We start from the raw sequence: 24,302 nt of genomic DNA, 5'->3' as shown, positions 1-24,302 counted from the left end.
TTATGCAATGCATTTATTGCTCCTTCACGGTGAAAGAAAACATCGCGACGTAAACGGCGTGGTAGACTGTGGCTTAAACCTTCTTCTCAGTGGCCCTTATTAGTGACTTGGCCCTAAAGTGGCCTGGTAGTGGTTTGATGATGGTGAAAAAGTTCTTATTTGGATACTTACCAGGCTGGCTGAATTGAAAAGCTGACATGAAATCTTAACTACTGAACTACTTCTTTCACGCAGTAACAAAAATCACATCACATCAAATCCCTATGATTTGATGTGATTTTTTTTAAATACATTTTTCAGTTTAGTTCAGTATAGAGATACCTACTTTAATAGAATTGGCAACAATGGCTACCTTTTTACATGGATTAAATGCTTTTAAGATACACCTCATGCAATAATACTGTACTACGTAATATACAGGTTATTTGTATATATAGGTTTATGCATGTTTATTTAAATGCACCACCTACCTCTCTTCTTGAGCTGTTTTTAAGCTCCTTTGGTTGCCTGGAAGAGATCGCTATATAGCGATAAGGCCGCCAAATTGTAAACTTTTTGTTAAATTTTTACTTATAATTTGTTATGTTTATGTGGTGTACAATAAAAGTGTATTCATTCATTCATTCATTCATACAGTTCAGGAGCGATGTGCGTTTTAATCTTTTATATATCACTTGCTAAAAACGGTGAAGGAAAACATCGTATGGAAACCTGCATGCCTGAGAGTTATACGCAGTATTCTTAAAGGCGTTTGATGTCTACCACTCCGCTCTTGGCCGGCATGGTGAATTACAACCTAAGCCCGTTTCTGAGAGGAGCCTTGCAAGGCTAGGATAATATCCAAGGGAGTAAACTTCTCCCATTCCATGTTCCCGTGGTTTAGCATATGGACACGTTAATTATATCCCTTATCGGGGGATATAATCGGGGGATATAATTTATGTCCCCTATGTTGCCTTTGCTAGCTTGATTTAGTTGACCGGTACCGGGTTAATTATAATAACTACGTTGTTATTAAACCCACTGTCAACTAACCAACTCAAGACGTCATAAACTCTTTCTTTCGACGGCCAAATTTAATTACACGCGAAAAGTACGAGCAGGCGTAGCTGCAGGCAGAGCTAGCACAGACTATAAAGCTATTAACATAAAAGATCTAGTTAAATATAATATAGGTACAGGCTACAGCGTATAACTGAGGTATAGGGTAGACCGGGGGCAATTGTTACAACAAAAATTTTTCCTTATAAGTTAAATTCTGATCTCAATAAAGTTACTACTTTAAGATACTTAGATCACTTGGCTAGATTTTTGCGTAAGGTTTATTTACAGTATACAACCAATACCAGATCAAATAATTAACTTTAAAAGCATCAGATAAATTGGTACTTTTTTCTCCTACTGGTCAGTTAGTACCTACCAGAGATTTCATATAATAGCTGGTAATAAATATCAATAAAATGCAATCAAAATATTTTGCCAGCTTTGAGCTGCGTTTAAGAGAAACTAGCTGTTAGTTATCATAGGTTTCAGGAGGCGCCCATTGCAAAACATACTACGCGAGACGTAAACAAAAACAGTGACCCTGCTATCTGAGATCAAGGCTGTGTAGCAAGGTTGATACCCACAACTGGAAAATGTTTGTGTGATGAACATGAATATGTTTTAGTGTCTGGGCATTTATCTGTATATTATAAGTATTTATGTATATTATTTAAAAATATATTCATCAGTCATTATCTTAGTACCCATAACACGAGCTACGCTTACTTTGGGGCTAGATAGCGATGTGTGTACTGTCCTAACATATTTACATGTATTTAATGATCCTGCCTTACATTGTTATCATTTTGAACCCAGTCTACCCTAACTTATCTATTTCATAATGTGTCGTATTATTTTATGTGCCAGCATTTTAGAGTCGTGTTTCTACCGTTATCTTTCACTAATTATCTTTTTTGGTTTCTTCGGTTTCTTCAGTAGGTTCAACGATTTCTGGTATATTATATTTCTGGTTTGAGTTTTCCGTAGAACTTCCCGCCTTTGCTTCGCACTCCATCGCGAATTCTTCGAATTCTTTTTCAGCTTCCACCAAGTCTTCTTCCGTTAAATTGAGATCCGGGTATCGTCCCTAGAAAAAATACCATTGTTTTATTTATTATTTTCTATTTTAACGACCTCCCTGTCAGGCAACAGAGAGATCGCGGAGAAATTATCGGCACCTTAGAGGTGGAAGGTCCCGATAATTTCAGAATTTTCTCTGCTCTGGTATGATGGGAAGGCTTTTGCCGTGGTTAGTTACAACCAGTTGCGTACACAGGGTCGACCAGGGTATGCATAAAGAAGAAAGATGGCATAAAATAAGATAGTCCTACGGCTTTATGAGTTAAACAAAAATTGTAGGGTAGGCAGTGCTTCTGTGCATGTATGAAGTGCACACCACTGGTTACAAGCCTATCGATAAAGACGAGCTGCGAAGCGATTTCGCGATACAATACCGCGTGGAAATCGACTAAGGATAGGAAGGTAGGGACTAATAGATTCATTGAAACTGCCATACCCCAAACAATCCGCTGTTAGCCCGCTGCAATCTTAAACTGCATCATCATATACCACCATGTGGGATTGCGGTCAAGGAAAATCTTGTAGTGATTAGAAAAATGTTAGTAGGGCATATTTGTAACAGTAGGTACCTATGTATATTCCGAATCCCTATGTGTATGTGTAAATAAGTGATTAACTACGGTTTTTATCATCATCATCGAATGAACCCATCCCTCACAACGGGGTTAAGTCGCACTAGTCAAGTGCGGATTGGTGGACTCCACACGCCTTTTTGAGTACCTACATCATGGAGGCATGCAGGTTTCTTTACGAGATTTTTCTTCGCCATTGAAGCAAGTGATATTTTGATTGCTTACACATAACTTAGAAAAGTAAAAGGTTCGTGCTGGTATTTGAACTTGGCCCCTCGAAAGTGAAGTCGAAGTCCTATCCTTTTTATCAATTAAGTCATAAATCGATTATCACTATAACATTGACTTCAGTCACCTACAGTGGAGGAAAAATCTGGAAACAAGTGGTAAGCAAATGTTTATTAATAACACATTATGTATATAAATACCTGCGATAAGATACCATTGTTTCGATTATCATTATCGCTACTATGCGTTATTACATATTTCTTTGTTTTAAATTGGTTGAGGACTGAAAATTCGGAATGTGAATGTCGTAGGAAAAGAACAACAAGTCGGCGACTTCTCTATAGAATCTGCCTTCCGTACCAGTGGTAGAGTCACTACAAACGGGCGTTACGTTGGATAGAAGTAGGTGGAATTATATAAAATACAATGTTATTGGCCGGTTTCTTCTTGGTAGAATCTCTTTCCGAACCGGTGGTAAAGTTAGTACAAACTGATTTTACGTTGTAATTTATATAAATATAGCTTAGCAAATCAATTAGCTAATACAATGGGCAAGGCACATAATCTCATGACAATACATTCGCGGGATAACACAATCAAGAAATATCTATTGAAAAGGTTTTAACTCTTAATACTTTTTTATGTAAGTATTTAGTTATACACGCCTTTTTTTAAATTTTGAATAGGTATACGTTTTAATATAAATGAACACATAAACTGTATATACTTATAAATATTTTGTTACTTCCTTATCTTTTTTGTTATAACCCACGCTCGTTTTTTTCGCATGTCCCAAGCTTGGCTGGTAGAAAATGCTTTAGCATTAAGTCCGCCATTTGCAATAGAGTAAATAAAAAAAATTCAAAAATGGAATGCAGCTCTACTTTTTTAGGTCACGCTGATGGATGCCACATTCTAAATAAGACTTAATAGTAGTATGAATGTTCAAACCTGCAGATCCTTCAGCGTGTTTTGAATGCTTTCCTGCTGCGATCGTAACCGCCTTGGCAGCGTGAACACAGTGTGAAAAAGACGAAGCATTATCCAGCACAGTGCTGCCAAAGCGCCGTACGTGAACATCGTCTTCAACATGGTCCAGTAATCCACGGAAACCTCTTGGTGCTTCATTTCAGATAATATCCTCAACGGAACAGGTTGACAATGTGAAAATTTCCGCAGCTACCGAATAAATACACGGAACTTTTGAACGAATATAATTTTTATCAATAAAGCCTTTTTAGGTAGGTATTTGTTACTAAGTAGGTACAACAGATTCATGAAACTGTTTATTGCAAAAAAACTTTTTTTTAATAATTTTTAGGTTGCCAAAGTTACAAAAAGTCTAACTCTTGCCAGTAGAAAAATCATCGGAAAGGATACGTACAATACAATTTTTTAGATTGCGGCTAAATAAACGCAATTTTTTATCATTTACTTTCTTCATATTCAACGTTTTGTTGAAAAAAATAAATAATTTTATGTCGCAATTCTTGAAGTAACGTCCTCCTTTAGGTACTTAAATACTTATAAGTACGCGAGAATTTTGTATGGAGAGACCAATATCGAATAAAAGAAAGAACATCTGTATTTACCTACCAAAATTTATCAATATTACATAGGTAATATATACTTAGTAAGAATATAATTATGTATCGTTCCTATAGCAAAGACTTTATTGAAGCTGTTAAAGGTTTAGAAATTTTACTGAGAATAAAATTTACTAAAAGCAAGCAGTATGGTACGAGTTAATGGATACGATGTTCTCTAGGCAATGACAGTTGGTGATAGTAGTGACCCACTTCCTATCGATTCATGGTGGACACGGCAGAGAAATTATTCACGTTGCAGTGGTTACAAACTGTTTTTTAAATGAAAATATTATTTTGAAAAAAAATATAAAACAGTCTTCGTTGTAAGTATTGCAATAAAGTAGTCTTATAGCGACTGTAGCGTCATCTAGTAGGAAACGTTGCAGTTTCGATCTACTTTTTCAAAGGTCCATATTACAATGAGACACGTTTGAATCAAGAGATGACACATTGCTATTTTATTATTTTTATAATTTTTATAAGTGTTCTAGACTGATGTGAAAGGCATATACTAATTTCGGCATCGACGGTAGGAGAGCCGTAGCTTAATTGGAGAAAGCGCTCAGGCCGCGATTGCCAGCGAGTCGCAGGTTCAAATCCTATCATTTCCAAAATTTTTTATATGCATTTAAAATTTATAAAATTGATAATCCCGCCAAGTGTAGGTAGTGTTTTGTAGACAAGTAGCGAATTATTTGAAGTCACATAATCTATGCACATTAAATATATTGTAATGTCCTTAATAAGTTAACTAAAAATTTTTATTTTTAGTTAACTTATCTTCTTCTGTGTAACATGTCTATTACTTCGAATATCATCACAAATTAAAAATAAAAACATCACATTGTTCTGCTAGTATACCTACAGTCTTTTTAATGTTAAAGTATTTCTTTTTATGGAAAAACGGCACAGTAATATTACTCTTCAAAGAAGACTCCAGCCATTAATTTTTATCACCCAAGTCATCAATTTTTATTTGTTATTTTTTTTACATAAAAACGTTCTGACGTCATTAAAGTAGAAAAAAAACCAACAGTTTGCAATGTATGAGATCAATAAAGAAGCAGGTGGGTAGGTTATTAAGTAAAATAATATCGTGTGACCCTTGCAAATGTTAGAAGGCGGTAAATTATTAATTATGATAGAAAAATAGATACCTAGTTTATGTTTAATTTGTATTATCGATTATATGAATACTTACAGTAAGTTCACACCCTTAGTTCGCAGTAGGTATTCGCAAGCGGAAAAATATTTTGACATTTTGATTATTGGTATATATATGGCTATATAGCGCTTGACCACAATCTGGACCTGATGGAAAGTGCAGATGTGGCCTACGATGGGACGCGCTTGCCTAGAAGATGCCCATTCACTCTTATTTTAAAGATAGGTTGAGGTTATGCTCTAAAAACTTTATTTTGTTTAATTATTTATTTATTTATAATGACCAACCAACAGTAGATACATTACGTGCTCATTTTTTTTTGGAATGAGTCACATAGTAAATATTCGCCTATTTACAGCCTACAGGTTATCACAGCATTGCATTAAAATGTAAAAAGTCATTCCTATAAATTATTTAAGTATCTACTGTTAATTATTAGTCTGTTAATATAAACCTTTTAAAGTATAAACATAAAATTGTTTAAAGCTAAGTTACAATGAATAATTTAATTTAATCAATTATTAGGAAACAAAACAATAAATTAATCACAAAATAAATAAATCGGATTTGCTTAAATATTCCTTTATTTATTAAATATTATATTTGCTTAAATATTATAAGGGACAAAGAACCGGAACGCTAATCGCTTGGCGGCTCGTCTTTGTCAGGGTTTGCTACAGCCGAAGCCTACGACTCAACCAAAGACAATTCATACCGGCCAAGGCAACACTTTTGGTATTCAGAATCGATGAGTCTTAAGTGACAGGTTTGCTACTGTCTGCTCAGGAATTCTTTTCTCTATCTCCCGCACCTATAATTCTGGTCATTATTGATCGTACCCAAGAAATAACACGATCTAACCCTAAGTTAGGTCTGACCTAATCTGACAGTGAATGAGAATTTACGTCATAAAATGCATTTCGCTGCGAGGCTGTTCGATGCTACAGAAAAAAGAGCTCACTGCCCTTGTAATAAGGATTTTCGTGTTCGGAATCATGGAGCTGTTATGATTGTCGTAGTATAACAGACCTAATACCCATTGTTTTAGAGTTGAAATTTTGATTTTTATTTTACTAGTGTTCCCGCCAAGATGGCTGCCTGTTTGAGCTTTAAACATACCGATAAGTTCCATTTACAAATCTGTCATTGACTAGAAACTAGACTAGAATTGTAAACACAGTAGAACTAGATTAAAAAAGCTATAGAGTATACGCTGTAATGTCAGAATAAAATAGGTCTTATCTTCATCGCTTTAAAGATCAAGTTTGCCAATTGCAGAGGTACGATACCGCGTAGAAACCGATTAAGGCAAAAGCTTAATGTAACTGCCATAACCCTTATAGGTTAGTCCTCTACTATCCTGGACTGCATCGTCACTTACCACCAGGTGACCAGGTGCGATCACTCAAGTGCTCGCTTGTAGGTGAGTAAAGAAAAGGTGTTAAAAGAGTCTTCAAGGTATAGAGAAACAAAATTATTATATTTAAATAGTTTTATAATATAAAAATTTACAAGTTTTAACTGTACAGTGTAGGTAAAAGAGCTGGTACTAATAAATAATAGTAAGACATCGCTAATAGTGACAAACCTGGCCTCTGATTGGCTACTTTTCAATTTATTTTTCCACCAATGACGTCTTTTTGTAAAATTGAGTTCCATTTTCAAATGTTGACAATGAGTTATAACTTACTAGAGACGACATTGTACAAAGTTTTTTCACTAAGCTTTATATGGTCCACTGGGCTACAACTGACAAGTATATAAATGACAGTACGATCGATTTAAGTTGCAAGACTCGCCAATTAGATAAATCTAAAAATGCATGCGTACTCAGTGATTGTACCAGTCACTAAAAAAACCGAATTAACTGTTATAGATTAACTTATTATGAGCATAGATTTCATACCATATATAAGATACGCAAAACAGAGCAAAGAATAGCCGCTCAATTTATACCGTGACAAGTTTACTTTTTTTTTATTCCACTACAAATTAGCCCTTGATTGCAATCTCACCTGGTGGTAAGTGATGATGCAGTCTAATATGGTAGCGGGCTACCCTGTTAGAGTATGGTGGTCATACCCCTAATTGGTTTCTACGCGACATCGCACCGGATCACTAAATCGCTTAGCGGCACGTCTGTATCGGTAACGTGGTAACTAGCCGCGGCCGAAGCCTCCCGACAGACCAGACCAGAGAAAATTCAGAGATTATGAATTCCCAAATCGAACCTCCTACTTAAATTCACAGCGCTCACCGTTGTGCCAGGAGGTCGTCGAAACTTACTATATTTTGCTCGTTAAACTGGTACTCATGTTTAATATAATTTTCCATGACTCTGAAGTTAAATTTGGGATTACCAAATGTATTGAGCATTGTTTATTTTGTCATAGTTACATCAAGACTAAATACCCATATACAATTGATTGTATCCTTAATGATATAAATGGTAGCATATATATATAATAGAATAGTTTTATTAAATTAGCAAAATAGCAACTGCTGAGTTTCTTGCCGGCTCTCAGATAAAATCTGCCGTCACTACAAACAGACAAACTTACAGTTGAAATGTTTTTATTAATTAGGCATACTTAAAATATATAATTTTCAATTTTGTAATTTACATAAAGGGTAATCCAATTTGATTAAAGTAAGGTACAAAAATAGCTGTCACTACCCTACGTTAAATTTTTTTATGACGTCATTTACAGCGTCATCTTAAGCTGGGTCTACATCGACAAAAAATTATGTATATGAATACTACACGTGGTATAAATGTTTCGCTGAATAATGAAATATTTTTACTTGGAATATTATTTTAATTCTTGAGATCATTCATTAAAAATCTGAACTTTTGAGGACGCACTCGCGTGCATTAGCTTGTAATCTATTAGTTATTTACAAGATCAGCAATGCGTAAAAACTGTTTCTAATTATACATCATCATTCCACTTTTATAAGATAAAAACAATTGCAAATGTATTAACAATTTTATATAACGCAATGGATCATTTGAAGCGAGTGCGTTAAGTTATTACCGTGACCTTGGAAGAGTTTATCTTAAGTGCAACCTCGATATAAAGAATCGGAAAGATACTAGTTAATATTCGATACATCAAGTTTCGGTTTGTTATATTGAGATAAAAAAAAAATACTTTTATTCACCTCAACATTGTTTTGACAAGACAAGATTTTAGGTTAACAAGATTCCTTGATAGTTATTATATATTATGCATAAGAAAGAGTTCGTTCGCAATGTTACGGAAATTTTTTATTGACTATGGGCCTCATAAGAAGTCTCAGAGTCATTCAACGGGCGATGAAGAAAGCTATGCTCAGAGTATCTCAACGTGATCAAATCAGAAATGGAGGAGATCCGTAGAAAACCAGAGCTACCGACATTGCTCAACGAGTCGCGGAGTAGAAAGGATAAATGTTGGGGTCCCAAGGTGCTGGAATGGCAGCCCAGCACTGGTGACCGCAGCGTTGGTCCCAATGAGGTCGAAACCGTGGAATTTGGAACTCCTTACAAAAGACCTATGCCCAGCAGTGGACGTCTTCTAGTTGATATGATGATGATGATAACTATACACAATTCAAGTATTTACGAAGAATTTGTTAAATCAAGAAAGTTGTTATATTGAGGAACACTATGTACTGCTGTCAATTAATTTGATACCCAAATAAGTGACATAAATATATGGAAGAAAAGTCGTGCACGTGTACGTATCTCCATAAGATCTCTACGAGTGGGAGAGTCGGATGCAATAAAGCCTACATTATTAGCATTAATACAAGAAAAATATCATGTTCGTCAAAAAACCGCCAGTGATTTGTGTGCGTTGAATATGACAAAAATAATAGGCGAGAAACGTTACGCTAGGTTATGACGACAAAATCGACGACATTTTTTATTGATGCACACCCAGCTTTAGCTAAAATATAGATCTAATTATTCAAATTGGTTCATGATTCTACTTAATATAGCCAAAACGATATTGTTTAAAAACTCCATAATATATTAGTTTCTATTTAAAAAGGTGATAATATAAAATTTTTTGATAGGTTTAGCAGGTAGTAATAATCATTGATATAAAAAACCCGAAGATATATAGTTGCGTCTGACATGTATTTGTCGAAAGTGACATACTCTATATTACAAAATATACAAGTTCAGTTTGCAGGGCCCAGTTTTTTAGGACTTTGTGTCTGCAATAATAATAATCTGTACAATCACGTCAACTTTCTCAATTTTTCATAATATTTTTCACTTCTAAATTTAAACTTTAACAATAATAAAAAATGCTATAATTTATGACTGTGATTTAGGTGGCGTAACGAATGTTAAAACTGTAGTAGTATTTGATTTAAAAGTATTTTCTGAGTAGCGGTTCGAGGAATAAACATTCCTGCGCATAATTACAATGCGCAGGTAAGATGTAAGATTCCCCATCAATTTTTATAAATAGGTGTTTTCGCATCTTGAATGTTTTAAACCCTAATGTATTTCCTAGTACCCAATAAAAATTGGTATTGGCCTTCAACAAATCGCCAACACCCCGAACGCATCCTAAGAAAATCGCGCAACTAATAAATAAAAGCCACAGATTAATGCGATGCAATAGCCGACTAAACAAATATACACAAACGAAGGCTTCCCACATCGCTATAAACCATGGTCCTAGGATTATTTTTATTTTCGGAAACTCTAAATGTAATAAATCTAGGGTTTTGTATATCAATGGTAATTATACAAATAGTTTGCAGGTAATTTGGTGTTCAGCCATTTTGTGCCACCGCTCAGGGCATGTTCTGAAGGCATTCTTTGATTTGTGTCCACGCTTGCAGGTTCTGAAAAAGAGATCATAACTGATTAAGTTTGAAATTTGATTTGATAAACAATATAGTAGATATGTGGTCCCATAGAAATGCAGCAGAAAAAAAGTAACCGGAAGCGGTGATCCTTGTGTTGTGTTTTTTTTAATTTATTTTCATTCCAATACAAGATATCTAGAAGCGGTGATGGCCCAGTGGGTAAGAGCTCGACCTCACTCTCCGGGGACCGAGTTCGGATCCCAGCACGCACCACCAACTTTTCTAAGCTATGTGCGTTTTAAGTAATTCAAATATCACTTGCTTCAACTGTGAAGAAAAACATAGTGAGGAAACCCGCATGCCTGAGAGTTCTTCTACATAATGTTCTCAAAGGTGTTTGGAGTCCACCAATCCGCACTGGGCCAGCGTAGCGGACTACGGCTTTAACCCCTTCTCATTGTGGGAGGAGACCCATGCCCTGTAGTGGGCCGGTAATGGGTTGATATGATGATGTATACATATGTATGTCATTACGTAAAAAAAGAAGATTCATTAGTACTTTTGATTTTTTAAACCTTAAATCTTGTATACAAATATATATAGTTTACTTGATCGCGTTGATCTCAGGAACTAATGATCCAATTTGAAAAATTATTTCAGTATTGGATAGGCCATTTATCGAGGAAGGCTATTGGCTATATACTAATACGCTAAGGCCAATAGCAGCATAGCACCAATGAAGAATGTTTCAAAATCGGGTAAGTTTTAATTTTACGCTGTGTCCGTGCGTAAACGGTTATGGTTTCGGTTAAATCGTGTATGAAAAAGATGTTCCTCTTAAAGTTATACAAAGAGATCTTCTGCGTTATCCCCTTAACATTGTCGAAGATCTGTTTGGTGTGGAGTATAAAGATTGAAGAAATTATAAATAACATCATACAGATTCTCCCATTTCTCGCGGAGTATAGCAAATTAAGCTTCATTTTCATAATATATCATGGAATTCCGCAAAGTAACGCCAACTTCTATCCAATATTAAAATCGGTAGTCAGCTTAAAATTTACCTTCTTCGCCGCTTTGACCTGTAGTGTTATAAAACCGACTAGTGATTCGTGCAAATCTTTGTCCTTTTGCTTTTGGAAATACTCAATTTCGACTGAGGTCTTTTTCGTGAAGTCCCTGGAACGAAGACATACGTAATTACTATTTAGATTTGAATACATGTTAGCGCTCATTATCAAGTATAAAGAGATTTAGTATAAAAGTATTTGTACTTTTGAAAAGTCAAGTCAGTCTGTTTGTAGTGACTCTACCACCGGTTCGAGAAAATATCTCGTGATTGTTTGATTATTATTTTGATGTTTTCTACTTTAAAATATCCAAATAAACATCATACATGTGGGGGTAAAAAGGTTTCAGACAACTCACTCTAAATCTCTCTTAGCTTTCTCGATGGCCTCTCTGTCGGCGAGGATCTTAGCATCAAGCGCGCGCGTGCTTTGGTCCCGAACGATGTCCGGGTCGGTAGTGCCGAATATACGGGACATGATCCCGGACTTGCCTGCCGCGGCTCGGTTTCGCTCTGCTATCCTGGAACATAGAACCAATTTAGAAATAGACGATCTTCGTGATTGGTACTTTATCACAATCATCATTAATTCAATAGATAGACATCGACTGGAGGACATATTTCTTCTGTGAGGAATAGTTTCAGTTAGGTCCGTTTGTGTTTTGAATCAATAATAGTACGTAAATATAACCATACAGAACATTTTTTTTACAGCGTTTAATGTACCCAACATCAAGTTTAATGTATTTTTAAAATTGTCGCGTAAACGGTTCGACCAAACCGCGTGACGTCACCTGTGTGTAAATAAAGCGATCGTGTTAAAGGATTGCTTTTTTAAATCTTCTAACAGATCCGCTTCTTCGTTACTTTCTTAACAGATGGAAAGAAAGAGATGCACATAATATAATTACGCTTTAGTATTGGTCAATAACTCAGTCAATGTGGAACAGAAACAAGTGGTTAGAACTTCGGCTGCACTTTCGAAGGGCCGAGCTCGTATCCCAGAACGCACCTCAAACTAAAATATTATTTTCTTCAACAGTAAAGAAAAAACCTCATGAGGAAATCTGCATGCTTCAATGTTCTCCATATTGTTCTCAAAGGCGTTTTAAGTCCACTAACCCGCAGAGTGCCAGAGTGGTAGACTACGGGTTAAACCTTTCCTATTGTGGGAGGAGACTCGTGCCCTGGACTGGGCCCGTAATGGGTTGATATGAATGATGGTGATTGGTCGATAACTTACCGATTGTTAAGGGCGTCGTGTGCATTTTCTAACGCCCGCTGCAATGCTTCATGATTTGCGCACAATTGCTGTAAAGCGGCCGCGTAGAAGAAATACTCTTTGAGTTGATCGGCTAACTGCTCCTCGTCTTCAGCCACCGATTCAATCGAATCTGCTATTGAATCTGCGATAATAGATTGTTTAACAAGGCAATTTGTTACGTTACGGGCGCCGGATAAAGTCCCTAGCAAACGAGAAAAAACTATTATAATATTAACAGAAAAATCCTATTATAATATTAAGGATTACTTAAACGATAAAAAAGCTTGGATGTGAATTGATCTAGCTTCATAGCTTAATATAAATTTACCCGGCTAAGTTTGTTTTGGGCTCTTCTTAGACCAGGGCGCGTTTGGAACCCTCGTAGCTTTAGATTTAAGTTGGCGAACGAAGTTATCACCATCCCCTTACAATTATGTAAACAAATATGTATGAACGCTTCATAAGTGCCTGTGATAGGCCTACATGAATACAGAAATTTTGAATTTGAATTTGAATTCGAGGGATTTCAGATTAACTCCCGAGCGTAGCGACGCTGTTGCAACTACAAGCCTGATTGTAGCTACGTTTGTTACTACAATCCGGTTTTAAGGGCGCCCAAAATGAAAGCAGTTTTAACTCTAAGTTGAATCCTGTATTTTTCGCACCTTGCGAGTCTCGGGTCGAGTTTAAATATTATATTATGTGTTATTGTCCCTTTTTATGATTGTTTCGTTATTGATATAAAAGTAGTGTATAATTACTTTTACATACACTGTGCATACTCGAGGATTTAATATATATTGCAAAGCCCAGCTAAAATAGCTAGTTAATATATAAAATTAATTTAGCTAACTGTACTAAATGTTGGCAGACACAATTGCGCAATGATATGAAATGATTTTATTTGTGTGAATATGTGATAATTATTATATATATATATATATCCAGACAGGCAACCATACAAAATTCTTGACAATTAACGTAAAATAAGTTAAATAATCTAATTCTGAGGATTAAATTGCAGAAATTCATCAATTGAATAAAATACATTGCTCAATAAATTTATTTATTTATGTATAATTGTGATGAAAAATGTGAAAAAACAAAATTAATAAAAAAAAAACAAATAAAAATAATAGACTATTAAATATATTTACCAAAATAATGTCCGGCTTTCTGCAGTCCATCGCCCATTTCTTTCTCGATAACACTCCATTCGCTGAACAGCTTTCCATAGTTGGCGTGCAATTTACACAGTGCATAGTTCTTCTCTATAATTTTTGATCTGAAATATTTAGAAAACCTTCTTTACCTGTCATCTCTTGTGTGATAATTTATAGAGCCTTTAAAACGGGACCCAATACATTATTTAATCCCCATTTTTACATTCCATTGCTTGGCCTTCTCCCTCTAGGGGAGAGAGGGATAGAACTATCTCCAAGCTGCAGTTATTTGGGTTTTTATACTTGACGGCGCGTCAAAGTTTAGAGTGAATACGGCCTGTCAAAGTCACTCTAGCGGAGCGTCGCGTTTATGGTAGCGGGGAAAAGGATCGCCATCTTGTTTTTTTTTCGAGAGGCGGGAAGAACTTTCGGTCTATATACGGATCATAACGACTTGAGTAGTTGGTGAGTGGGGATAATGAACAATGCGCCAGGTGGCGAGAGCGGTGCACGTGTTGTTTACAGATTTCTTGCCGGCGCCGTCAAATTCATTTTCTTTAATTTTTTTTTAATTCAATTTTTAAAATAAACTACACTAGAAATTAATGACAAGATTGTTTACATTATAAAGCGAGTAAGAAAAAAAAAAACAGTTTTAAGCTAACCTATTAAATCTATACTAATGTCTGCTAATCTATACATTAGTATAGATTAGCAGGTCTGTTTGTTTATTACCTTTGTACTCAAACATTAAACCGATCATGATAATATTTATGCCGGAAAAGCTGCTAGTAAAACTTAAAAGAAACCATTTAAAAAATAAATAAATAGCACTCGCTACCTATGCATGGCTTAACCATTTAACTTATCCTGATATCATTTTAAATTGGCCATAGTCTGCCTCCCGGCTTCTATGGCCGTCATAGGATACATTTTATGCTGGAAAAAAAAAAGTTCCTCGGGGCTTTTAAAAAAAAACCCAAAAGAGACGCGGACGAACAGCTAGTAAAGTAAAATTAAATTAAAAATTTGTACCTTGTATACAGAAAATTTCCTAAATTCGTTTCCAGCTGTTTGCCATAATTTTTAACGCCTTCGATTTCTGGATCCGGTTTTTTCAGTCTTATTGATACTGATAATGATTTTAATTTGTTCTCTGCTTGTAGTATATATCCTGGAATAAATAGTAACAGTATATAATAGTACATATTAGAAGAAGTAGTTTTTTTTTTGCATTACCATTTCATAGTCAAATTAATCTTTAGCTATGAAGTTTTAGCTAGAAGCTTTTCTATCATAAATGTAATATTATTATAGGATTTTTCGATAAGCTTACGTTTATATAAGCTTTGAACTTATTAAAAGATATCCTTAAGATTTCATCTGGTAATCTGTTAGAAAATAATACAGAATTTGCCTTGACGAAAATAGTTATCTATTTATTTATAATCTTTATTTGTACACCACTCAGAAAAAACGAGAAAAAAAAGAACAAACACAAGAAGAATGAAGCAGGATACCAAAAGGCGGCCTTATCGCTAAGTAGCAATATCTGCCAGGCATCCTTAGGATTAGGAAAACTTAAAAGAAAAATGAATAGGTGGGGTACTACTTAGTACATACATACAAATATCTACATACTAATACATAAACCAGACTACACAAATACAACAATACTATTGATAAATATAAAAAATGAATATACTATAGTCGTAAAAATGTAATAGGCCCGTTTTGACATTTGTCATTGCGACGTAACTAGTTATGGAACCATAAGACTGTACTCGATACTCACGATAAATCAATTCAAGTTTGTATCAGTACTTGATTGATATTATTATGTATTGTAAAGTGTTCGTTCGTTCAAAGTATTCCTTTAACTTCACAACCAATACGCGTGAAACACAACATGTTGAAACAGAGTTAGTACTATATAACAACAAACACAAAAATCGAGTCAAATCACTATGTTTAAATTAATGTCCAAAATAGAAGAGCCATAGTTAACGTAATAGTAAACAATATATATCAAACTTAAACGAGCGCACAGTCAACTTTACAAGATGAGGAACGAAAAACTGCGCAGTGCGCGCGGGGACGCTTCAGTCATGTGCCGCTTGGTCAGATACATTATCTCAGACTCATTATTTAGAACCCATTTTGAGAACCAAGCTCATTCTTTGCAGTAAAGATAACTACACAATATTTAATTTCGATATTCAGTAAAAAAATGGTTACAGCTCTAGTATAAAAAAAAAAAGACTGAGAACGTAACTGTTTTCGGAACGTTTTGCAACAATTATAAATTGCATGCTACTATGAAGTAAGCGCAAAAAGAATACTCGCGATATATTCTTTCATATTATTTAACGTCCCAAAAAAATTTACGTATTTTTTAAAACACTGTATCTAATTGATTTTTATTTTTTTGTTTCTTTCAGTTTCGTTCCAAGTTACATTCTATGGTCTTGCACAAATGTCAAAACGGGCCTATTACATTTTTCTACTATAATACATATTTTAACATACCATTAATACTTAAATATGTGTTTGAGTAGATAAATAAATAATAATAGTCGTCTTTACTGAGCGAGATAATAAGCCTTAACATCATTTTGAAATATGCCCAGTGACTTCGACTGTCTTATGTTTAATGGGAGTGCTTTCCACAATTCAGAACTCTGAACAAATGCTTATAAAACGTCGTTTTGTGGAATAGTTCTAACACTGATAAACGTTAAAGTTTGTTAGAGTATGATAAGATAGTTGTTAGTTGTTCACGCCATAGTGACTGAACATTGATTTTCTGATTTGACTGAATATTTTAACTACCGTCTGCTATTTTTAGTTTTTCCAAAAAAGCGAATTCTTGTAAATCAATAGCATCAATGAAAAGAAATACAAACTAAAATAAATAAATAGAATGACACATGACACATATGAAGGCTAAACATTTTAAGCATCTCATCTCAAATCCCATGAAATTTGGCTCCCACTTAAACTTCCACCCAGGGGATAATTCGGTAGGCCTTCCACCTCCCCCTTTATATCAGGTGCTGCAAGTTAAATCGAACTCACCACTATCAGTGATAGTTTCTCGCCAGCCATGTTCCTGCTGAAGAAAATTAATGAATTGATCATCAAAGCATAGACGCGGGTGTGATGCGACACGTAGGAGGAAGTTCTCAAGACCAGCCCGTCTTCTCTCTATGAACTCTGGATCAGTTGTGTCTGATTTGCGCCATGCATATAGCACCTGGAAAACACAATAATAAAATAATTAACTTTATCTATTTATTTATTTTACATCTTGTTAGTATGGCAGGGCCACTTATACTAACTAGGTGGAACTACATAACTAAAGATGACTTAAACAATAAAAAAGACATTATTTTAAATAATTTTTTTTAAATAAATAAATATACTACGACAAAACACACATCGCCATCTAGCCCCAAAGTAAGCGAAGCTTGTGTTTATGGTACCAAGATGACTGATGAATATTTTTATGAATAATATACATAAATACTTTGAATATACATATAAACACCCAGTCTCTGAAAAACATTCATGCTCATTACACAAACATTTTCCAGTAGTGGGAATCGAACCCACGGCCTTGGGCTCAGAAAGCAGGGTCGCTGCAAACTACGCCAATCGGCCGTCAAACTATAAACTATAGTGGTACTCTGTGAACAGTGGCGTGCATCGATGGTATACCCAGGGGATGCAGATGATATAAATTTAAGAAAATCTTCAGTACAAGTTATAAAAACTTGAGGGTAGGCTTTTTATAATTCTTACCATGCCTATCCTTAAGTTTTTTATAACTCGGACTACTTTTTTTTTTTATTTCATCTGCCCGCTTAGTGCATACCATGTGCATACCCTGTATCCACGCCACCGTCTGCGAATATTGTCAGACAATAAGTAAAGGTCATTCAATATTCTCAGAGCACCTCAACAATTCACGGAACAATGCTGTCCACCCATCATGGAACAGATCTCATTGAGCATTGAAGAGCGCAATGAATCTATATTATCTGTATCCTTATTTCTATATCTAGTTAGTGTTAATAAAGCTGAAGATTTTGTTTTTTGTGTTCATTTGAACAATGTAAAGACTGTACAGACTGATAGTACCAACATACTATCAGTCTGATATGAAAAATATTTTTTGTATATGACAGCCTATTCCTTGAGAAAACTTATTATTGGGTGTTATTATTTATATTATAGTTTAGAGATACTACCGTTACAAATAGAGCAATGTGGTAAGCTCTGCACTGGTGCCCTGGTACTGAGAATTCTTTGACAAATAACTGTCAATTTTAGCCCAACCTGGGAATCGAACCCAAAGACCTCATGACTTATAGATCATGCCAAACCAACCACTAGATAACGCAGATCCATTCAGATACAAAGTTTGAATTGATGTTTTTTACTCAATCATGCCAAAACACATAGGCTACTTTTTATGCTGGGAAAACTAAAGGTTAATAATTTTTACATACTTAATTTTTTTTTTTATTCCTCTATGGGTTAGCCCTTGACTACAATCTCACCTGGTGGTAAGTGATGCTGCAGTCCAAGATGTAAGCGGGTTTACCTGTTTGGGAGTATGGTAGTCCTGGTCCCCACCCCTGGTCTGATTTTTATGTGAATTAAAAAAACACAATTACCCTTTTCTCTGGCAGTGGTGGAATCACAACATGTGAATATGTGACCTGCAGGTAATCATGTATCTGTTCAAACTCTGTATAACGTCTCCATATTGTACTTATCTTGGACTGAACAATTTTATAATCTGGATCTGTCACTCTGGAACAAATAATTTTAGATCTAGCAATTGTAGCAAATACCCCAAAAATATAAGTACTAATGAAGAAAATATAAAATTAAATAATGTTTATTAAGAATAAATGCAATTTCCATTGATTCTGTTGGCACTAGGTAAGCCTGTATTGTCAGTGCCTTTTAAAAATGTTAATCCAATTTGTCTAATATATGATTGTTGTTGAGTGATTTTTAATAATAAATTTTATTTTGAATAATAAATTAATAAAGGCTTTGTAAATATTGACTTTAATAGGATTCTAGTAAAACCATGCAGTTTTAGTACTAAAAACTAAGCTAATTTTATCAAGCAAGACAATAAAACCCACTGAGTAATGAGTATTACTCAAACCAACTATGTGAATGTAATGGAACTTCCTTGAATGACTATTCTGGTAGCACATATTTTGCCTGTATCTAAACTTTTACTCTGAACAACTTTATGGTAACATTTTATACTAAAGACTTCAGGGAATAGTGTTTTTAAAAATTGTATTGGGGACTTCTTAATTTTATCAATGTTAGTTACAGCATCAATAACGATTATTGTCTGTGGACTTCAAAGATTTCCCATTTAACTATGTTCAATGTACACGTCTGTCCATTGAACATAGTATTTATGTGAAGCAGCTTCACATTCACACATTGACAGTCTCAGTGCACATGTAATCTATGTACCAGAAATAAATATCTTTCATACATGCCAATCAATCTAAATTAATTTACACTCTTAATCTTTTTTCAGTCCTCTTGACTCATGTATATACAGCAGAATATAAAAAAAAATACAGGAGGAACATTAAGGTTTTTGTCTGGTGGGAGGCTGTGGCCAGTTCCCACTCTACCAACAAAGATGTGGTGCTAAGTTATTCAGTGTTCAAAATTCAAATTCAAAATGTTTTTAATCATGTAGGCCTATCACAGGCACTTATGAAGCGTTCATACATAATTGTAAGGGGATGGTGATAACTTCGTCCGCCAACTTAAATCTAAAGCTATGAGGGTTCCAAACGCGCCCTGGTCTAAGAAGAGCCCACAATAAACTTAGCCGGGTAAATTTTTTTTTGTTATCACCATCTTCCAGTAAATTTATATTAAGCTATGAAGCTAGAGCAATTCACACCCAAGCTTTTTTATCGTTTAAGTAATCCTTAATATTATAATAGGATCGAGTTTGAGTATGATGTTGTGTAGAAATTGATTAGGCGTATGAAAGAGGAGGAGGTGGAATTTAGGAGGAGTATGGCTAAAAGATTAGCCAGTAACCTTCAAGACTGAATCAGTGAGATTATAGTCAAGAGCTAACTTTTAGAGGAATAAAAAAATGGAACATTCATTAAGAGCGACTGGAAGGTATGACAGATATTTATTCATGTGTTTTATTTTTTTTTCCTGTGGGGAATAGGAGCAAATTTAGTTTAAGCTAAATATTTAAAAGTATTGGAGTTGTTAGAAGTATAGGACTCTTTTTGTCTATATACATTCAAAACATGTGCGAGTGACGTTTAATAGTCGTACTACTTGTATGGGCCCGCTTGTAATTTTCTAATTTCTCTTTTTGTGGGTAAGTAGTTTAAAGTAGTAACCAAGAAAAAGTCTTACTTCAAGTCAATCAAGTAAACAGTGTAATGGTCTCGTACATGCAACGTGCCGTTAGCTCGCTTCTCAGACTCCACAATTGATATATCAACATGTTTTAATAGCGTATCCTAAAATAAAACGTTCATGTTTTGATAATGTTAAGAACAAAAGTAGGCGGTGAGAAAACAACAAATAGGTACTTGGTTCTCAAAGTCCTCCACAGTATCTATTTTGGTTAGGGACCTCGACGACTTTATCAGCGAATCCTCTGCCGACATTTTCACAAAAATTTAGTTTATTTACAGTAGAAAAAGAAAAGGAAATATTAGAATTAATATCTATTCAGCAAATTTGCAAACTGTCAACACAGATCACTGACCAGTTAATGTCAGCTGTCAGGTGTCTACGAGGTGACAGTTACAGCTAATATTAGAACAGAATGCAAAACGTTGCCTGGTGCCAAACAATATGAAAAAACTATTTCTCGTTCACTTTGTCTTGACGCATGCCGTAATTTGCTTTAATTTTGGTCCATTCAATAAATATGAATTATTGCAGTCTCAAAATTAGCTCACTGATTTCATTATGAATTTAGTAAATAACATTCAGCTGCAGCACTATAGAAGACAAAACTGCCCAGGATAGCAATGGAAAATTGAATTGAATTACACCTACGAGATACCAGTACTTAAGAACCTACCAACGAACATAGCGGCGCTCGGGACCGGACTTAGACAACATTTTACTGTCAATATTATTGAAGGTATTGAAGAGTTGAAGTATTAATAAAAAATATTGTCGATAAATAAATACCTATACTACGATAATAACACATCGCCATCTAGCCCCATAGAAAGCGTAGTCTACATTATGGGACTAAGACGATTGATAGATTTATATGATTTGTAGGTATTGATTATAAACGTAATAAAGGTAATTCGATTAAAATCTTCGGTATATACCTACCTACGTCGGTAGGTATGTAGTTATGAACTTACCTCTACATCCGGCAACGATAATAGTACCGTCTCAACTAACTAATGCCATACCTACACCTAATCAGTTTTACCGCGACATCGTACCGGAACGCCAAAACGCTAAACGCTAATCGACGGAAGCCTGGGAACCAGACCAGGCCAGAGGAAAATCTATAATTATTAATTCTCTAATTGCCTTTGCCAGGATAAAACCCGGGACCTGGACTCATAAAACAGAAAACTCACCACTGCGTCAGCGAGGGCCTCAAAAGTCTCTGTTTAAGATAGATAGGGTGGTACGTTTTTGTATCCTTATGAAAAATCATCTATCAATATTATTTAAATGACATTCAATTTAGCACATTTGTTAGTAGGGCAAATACGATGAATTAAAATATTTTGATCGTAAATTCACCACAACTTTAAACTTTTATCGTTCATTCACTCAAGCTGTCAGTGACGCATACTTTCAAAGACCTCACTTTGTAAATGTTGCAAATTTTAATATAAGGAACGAGAATGCCAACATTCACAGACTAATTAGTACCTATTGACTTTTTGAATCGAGTTCGAACTCCGGCCTCTAATTTTTCGTAGTAATATTTTGAATTAAAAGAAAAAGGAAACTTGCATGCGTGAGTGATATTCATAGTGTTCTCTAAGGCATGTGAAGTCTACCAATCCGCACTTTGCAAGCGATGTACCTAGACTACGAACTAAACCCATCTTATGCTAATATCGAGACCAGTGCCCTATGGTCGACCGCCACTGGGTTGATCATGAAAACTGACTTTTTAATAGTAAAGAGATAATTAAATAAGAGAGCCTACCTACAAATGATGAAAAAAGTCTGATAGGAACCCAATCGAGTGTAAGTTCGGGAAAGGTGAGAGACGGGTGACAGCCCTGACAGGTGTCAGCCGATAAGATATTAACGATGCCCCTTGCTCTTGAGAGCCTTCCAGAACATTCCCGGGACTGGCAGATTGACGTCAGTTAAATTCTTAAGCTACTTTTAACTTGTCCATTAGATTAACCTTGGCGTTTGTTTCCAGTTTCACTTGCATTAAAGTTGTTAAAATAGGTCCTTGAAATAACTTATGTGCCGTATGAAATCTGAAATCTGCATATGTTTCCAAGAAAATATATAATTCTTATATAAAACAATTAGTTTTCTTCTAAAAATCGATATCACGAATTAAATATTTTCTGAATTTTACTGAAAACTGGAATAAATATATAATACAGTTTATGTCAAACGTAGTAGTAACTAATGAAATGTTCAAAAGTATGAAATAATGAAAAACGTATTTACATTCAATTGTGATTTATTTTATCTAAAAACTTTATCCTACATTTTTAACTAACTTAAATAGTATCTAGGGATGAAAAACAAAATGATCACATTGAAATTACTTACCAAAATTTTATACGCGGTCCCTCGCGACTTATCGGTCATACACTTGCTTACTTAAAAGATAGTTATATCTTTTCATATTTACTTCTGTCGTTTTGGCGTAATAGTATAGGAGCTAGCAACGTTTTCGAGAAAGAATCAGTCTTACTGAAAGCAGCCCTCTTTTGCTTGCCGATACAAGAACCCCTGTTAGCTACAGCTTTTAAATTTTAGCAAGGGTCCCCCCTTGAACAAACGCAGAAATGCCATTTTTATAAGTTTTTGCGAATCGTTATACCAGGAGTGCAGAAATAGGAAGAGATTGCTCTGATAGAATAACGCCTCATTATTAAACTGATTTGGAATTATATGAACAATTTATATTTTATGTTGCTGATATTGAAACTAAATGCCTACTCAGCTCTTTTGATAGGATACTTGCCAGAAAATTTGGGAGTTTGAGTTTCGAGCTTGTGTTTATAAAAATGTCTGCAGGCTGGCTTGAAATCGTGCAGTCTTACTGAAAGCAGCCTTCTTTGGCTTGCCGATACAATAACCCCTGTTAGCTACAACTTTTTAATTTTAACAATGGTCCCCCCTTGAACAAACGCAGAAATGCCATTTTTATAAGTTTTTGCGAATCGTTATACCAGGAGTGCAGAAATAGGAAGAGATTGATGAGATGAAAGTGCAAGAAGGACGACATATCACAAAATCAGCTGACCTAAAATTCATACTTTTCAAACGTTGCTAGCTCCCGTACCATAACGTTTGCCGTCTACGCATTGCACTTAAACTTCTCTATATGCTATATTTGATGTAATGTTATTATTTGGTACCAAAATATTATGCGGTCTTTCAGGAGTTTTTTACGTAGGCAGAATGCAGAAATACAGAATAGCCATAGCATGCCTGATAACCAAGACGCGGCCGTATCGCATTATGTTCAAGTTACGTCGGCGCAGCGAATTCCGGAGGCTAGCTTTGAATCGTGATGCGATACCTTTTCTATCAAGCTTCCCATGAATTAATTGTAAGACCTAGTTTAGGGAGCTCGTTCCACAAATCGGCAGAGTACCTATAGTTAATGACTATAGTTTTAATATTATAATATTTTTTAATGTAATTCTTAGACTAATAAATTTATATTAGTCTTAACATCTTTTTATTCTGCACCTAATAAGAAGTTTCAACACTATATAAGCCAATATATATTATTTATAAATATATTGACATGTTGAAAATATAAAAAAGTCGTCTAATTGAATTAATATCACTCAAAAGATACAATACAATACTCCATACACGTTTCGTATTATCTCTTTAACTATTCGTCCAAATTATTTGCAGGGAAAGGAAAAGTTTTTTGTTTTAAATACCTGAGACGATAAGTTTACTTATTTTGATAAGAATTCATATTTTTTATAACATGACCAATAAACATAATTTAATATATTTTTTTTATTTAAAAAGTGCTTTTTGTTTCTTACATATAATAGTTATACATACTAAATTTCTAAACA

General features: G+C 34.8%; 2 protein-coding genes across 2 annotated transcripts; both read right to left on the bottom strand.

Annotated features, from left to right (window-relative positions):
- Positions 1-1,945: 1,945 nt before the first annotated feature.
- Positions 1,946-4,052, bottom strand: LOC120626492. The gene is made up of 2 exons (XM_039894020.1): positions 3,876-4,052; positions 1,946-2,131 (listed from the first exon to the last, which is right to left on the bottom strand). Exons 1-2 carry the CDS (start codon positions 4,050-4,052, stop codon positions 1,946-1,948), a joined length of 363 nt encoding a protein of 120 aa, XP_039749954.1.
- Positions 4,053-8,275: 4,223 nt separating this feature from the next.
- Positions 8,276-20,767, bottom strand: LOC120626341 (sorting nexin-4-like). Its single transcript, XM_039893836.1, has 10 exons — positions 20,607-20,767; positions 20,428-20,534; positions 18,672-18,810; positions 17,068-17,245; positions 15,025-15,163; positions 13,984-14,111; positions 12,806-12,968; positions 11,922-12,083; positions 11,558-11,672; positions 8,276-10,529 (listed from the first exon to the last, which is right to left on the bottom strand). The coding sequence occupies exons 1-10, from the start codon at positions 20,682-20,684 to the stop codon at positions 10,479-10,481; spliced, it is 1,260 nt and encodes a 419-aa protein (XP_039749770.1). The 5' UTR covers positions 20,685-20,767; the 3' UTR covers positions 8,276-10,478.
- Between the last annotated feature and the right edge of the window lie 3,535 nt (positions 20,768-24,302).

Source organism: Pararge aegeria, chromosome 9, assembly GCF_905163445.1.
Source record: "Pararge aegeria chromosome 9, ilParAegt1.1, whole genome shotgun sequence".
Lineage (NCBI taxonomy): Eukaryota > Metazoa > Arthropoda > Insecta > Lepidoptera > Nymphalidae > Pararge > Pararge aegeria.
The sequence above is the reverse complement of the archived record's forward strand: the minus strand, read 5'-3'. Positions and strand labels throughout refer to the sequence as shown.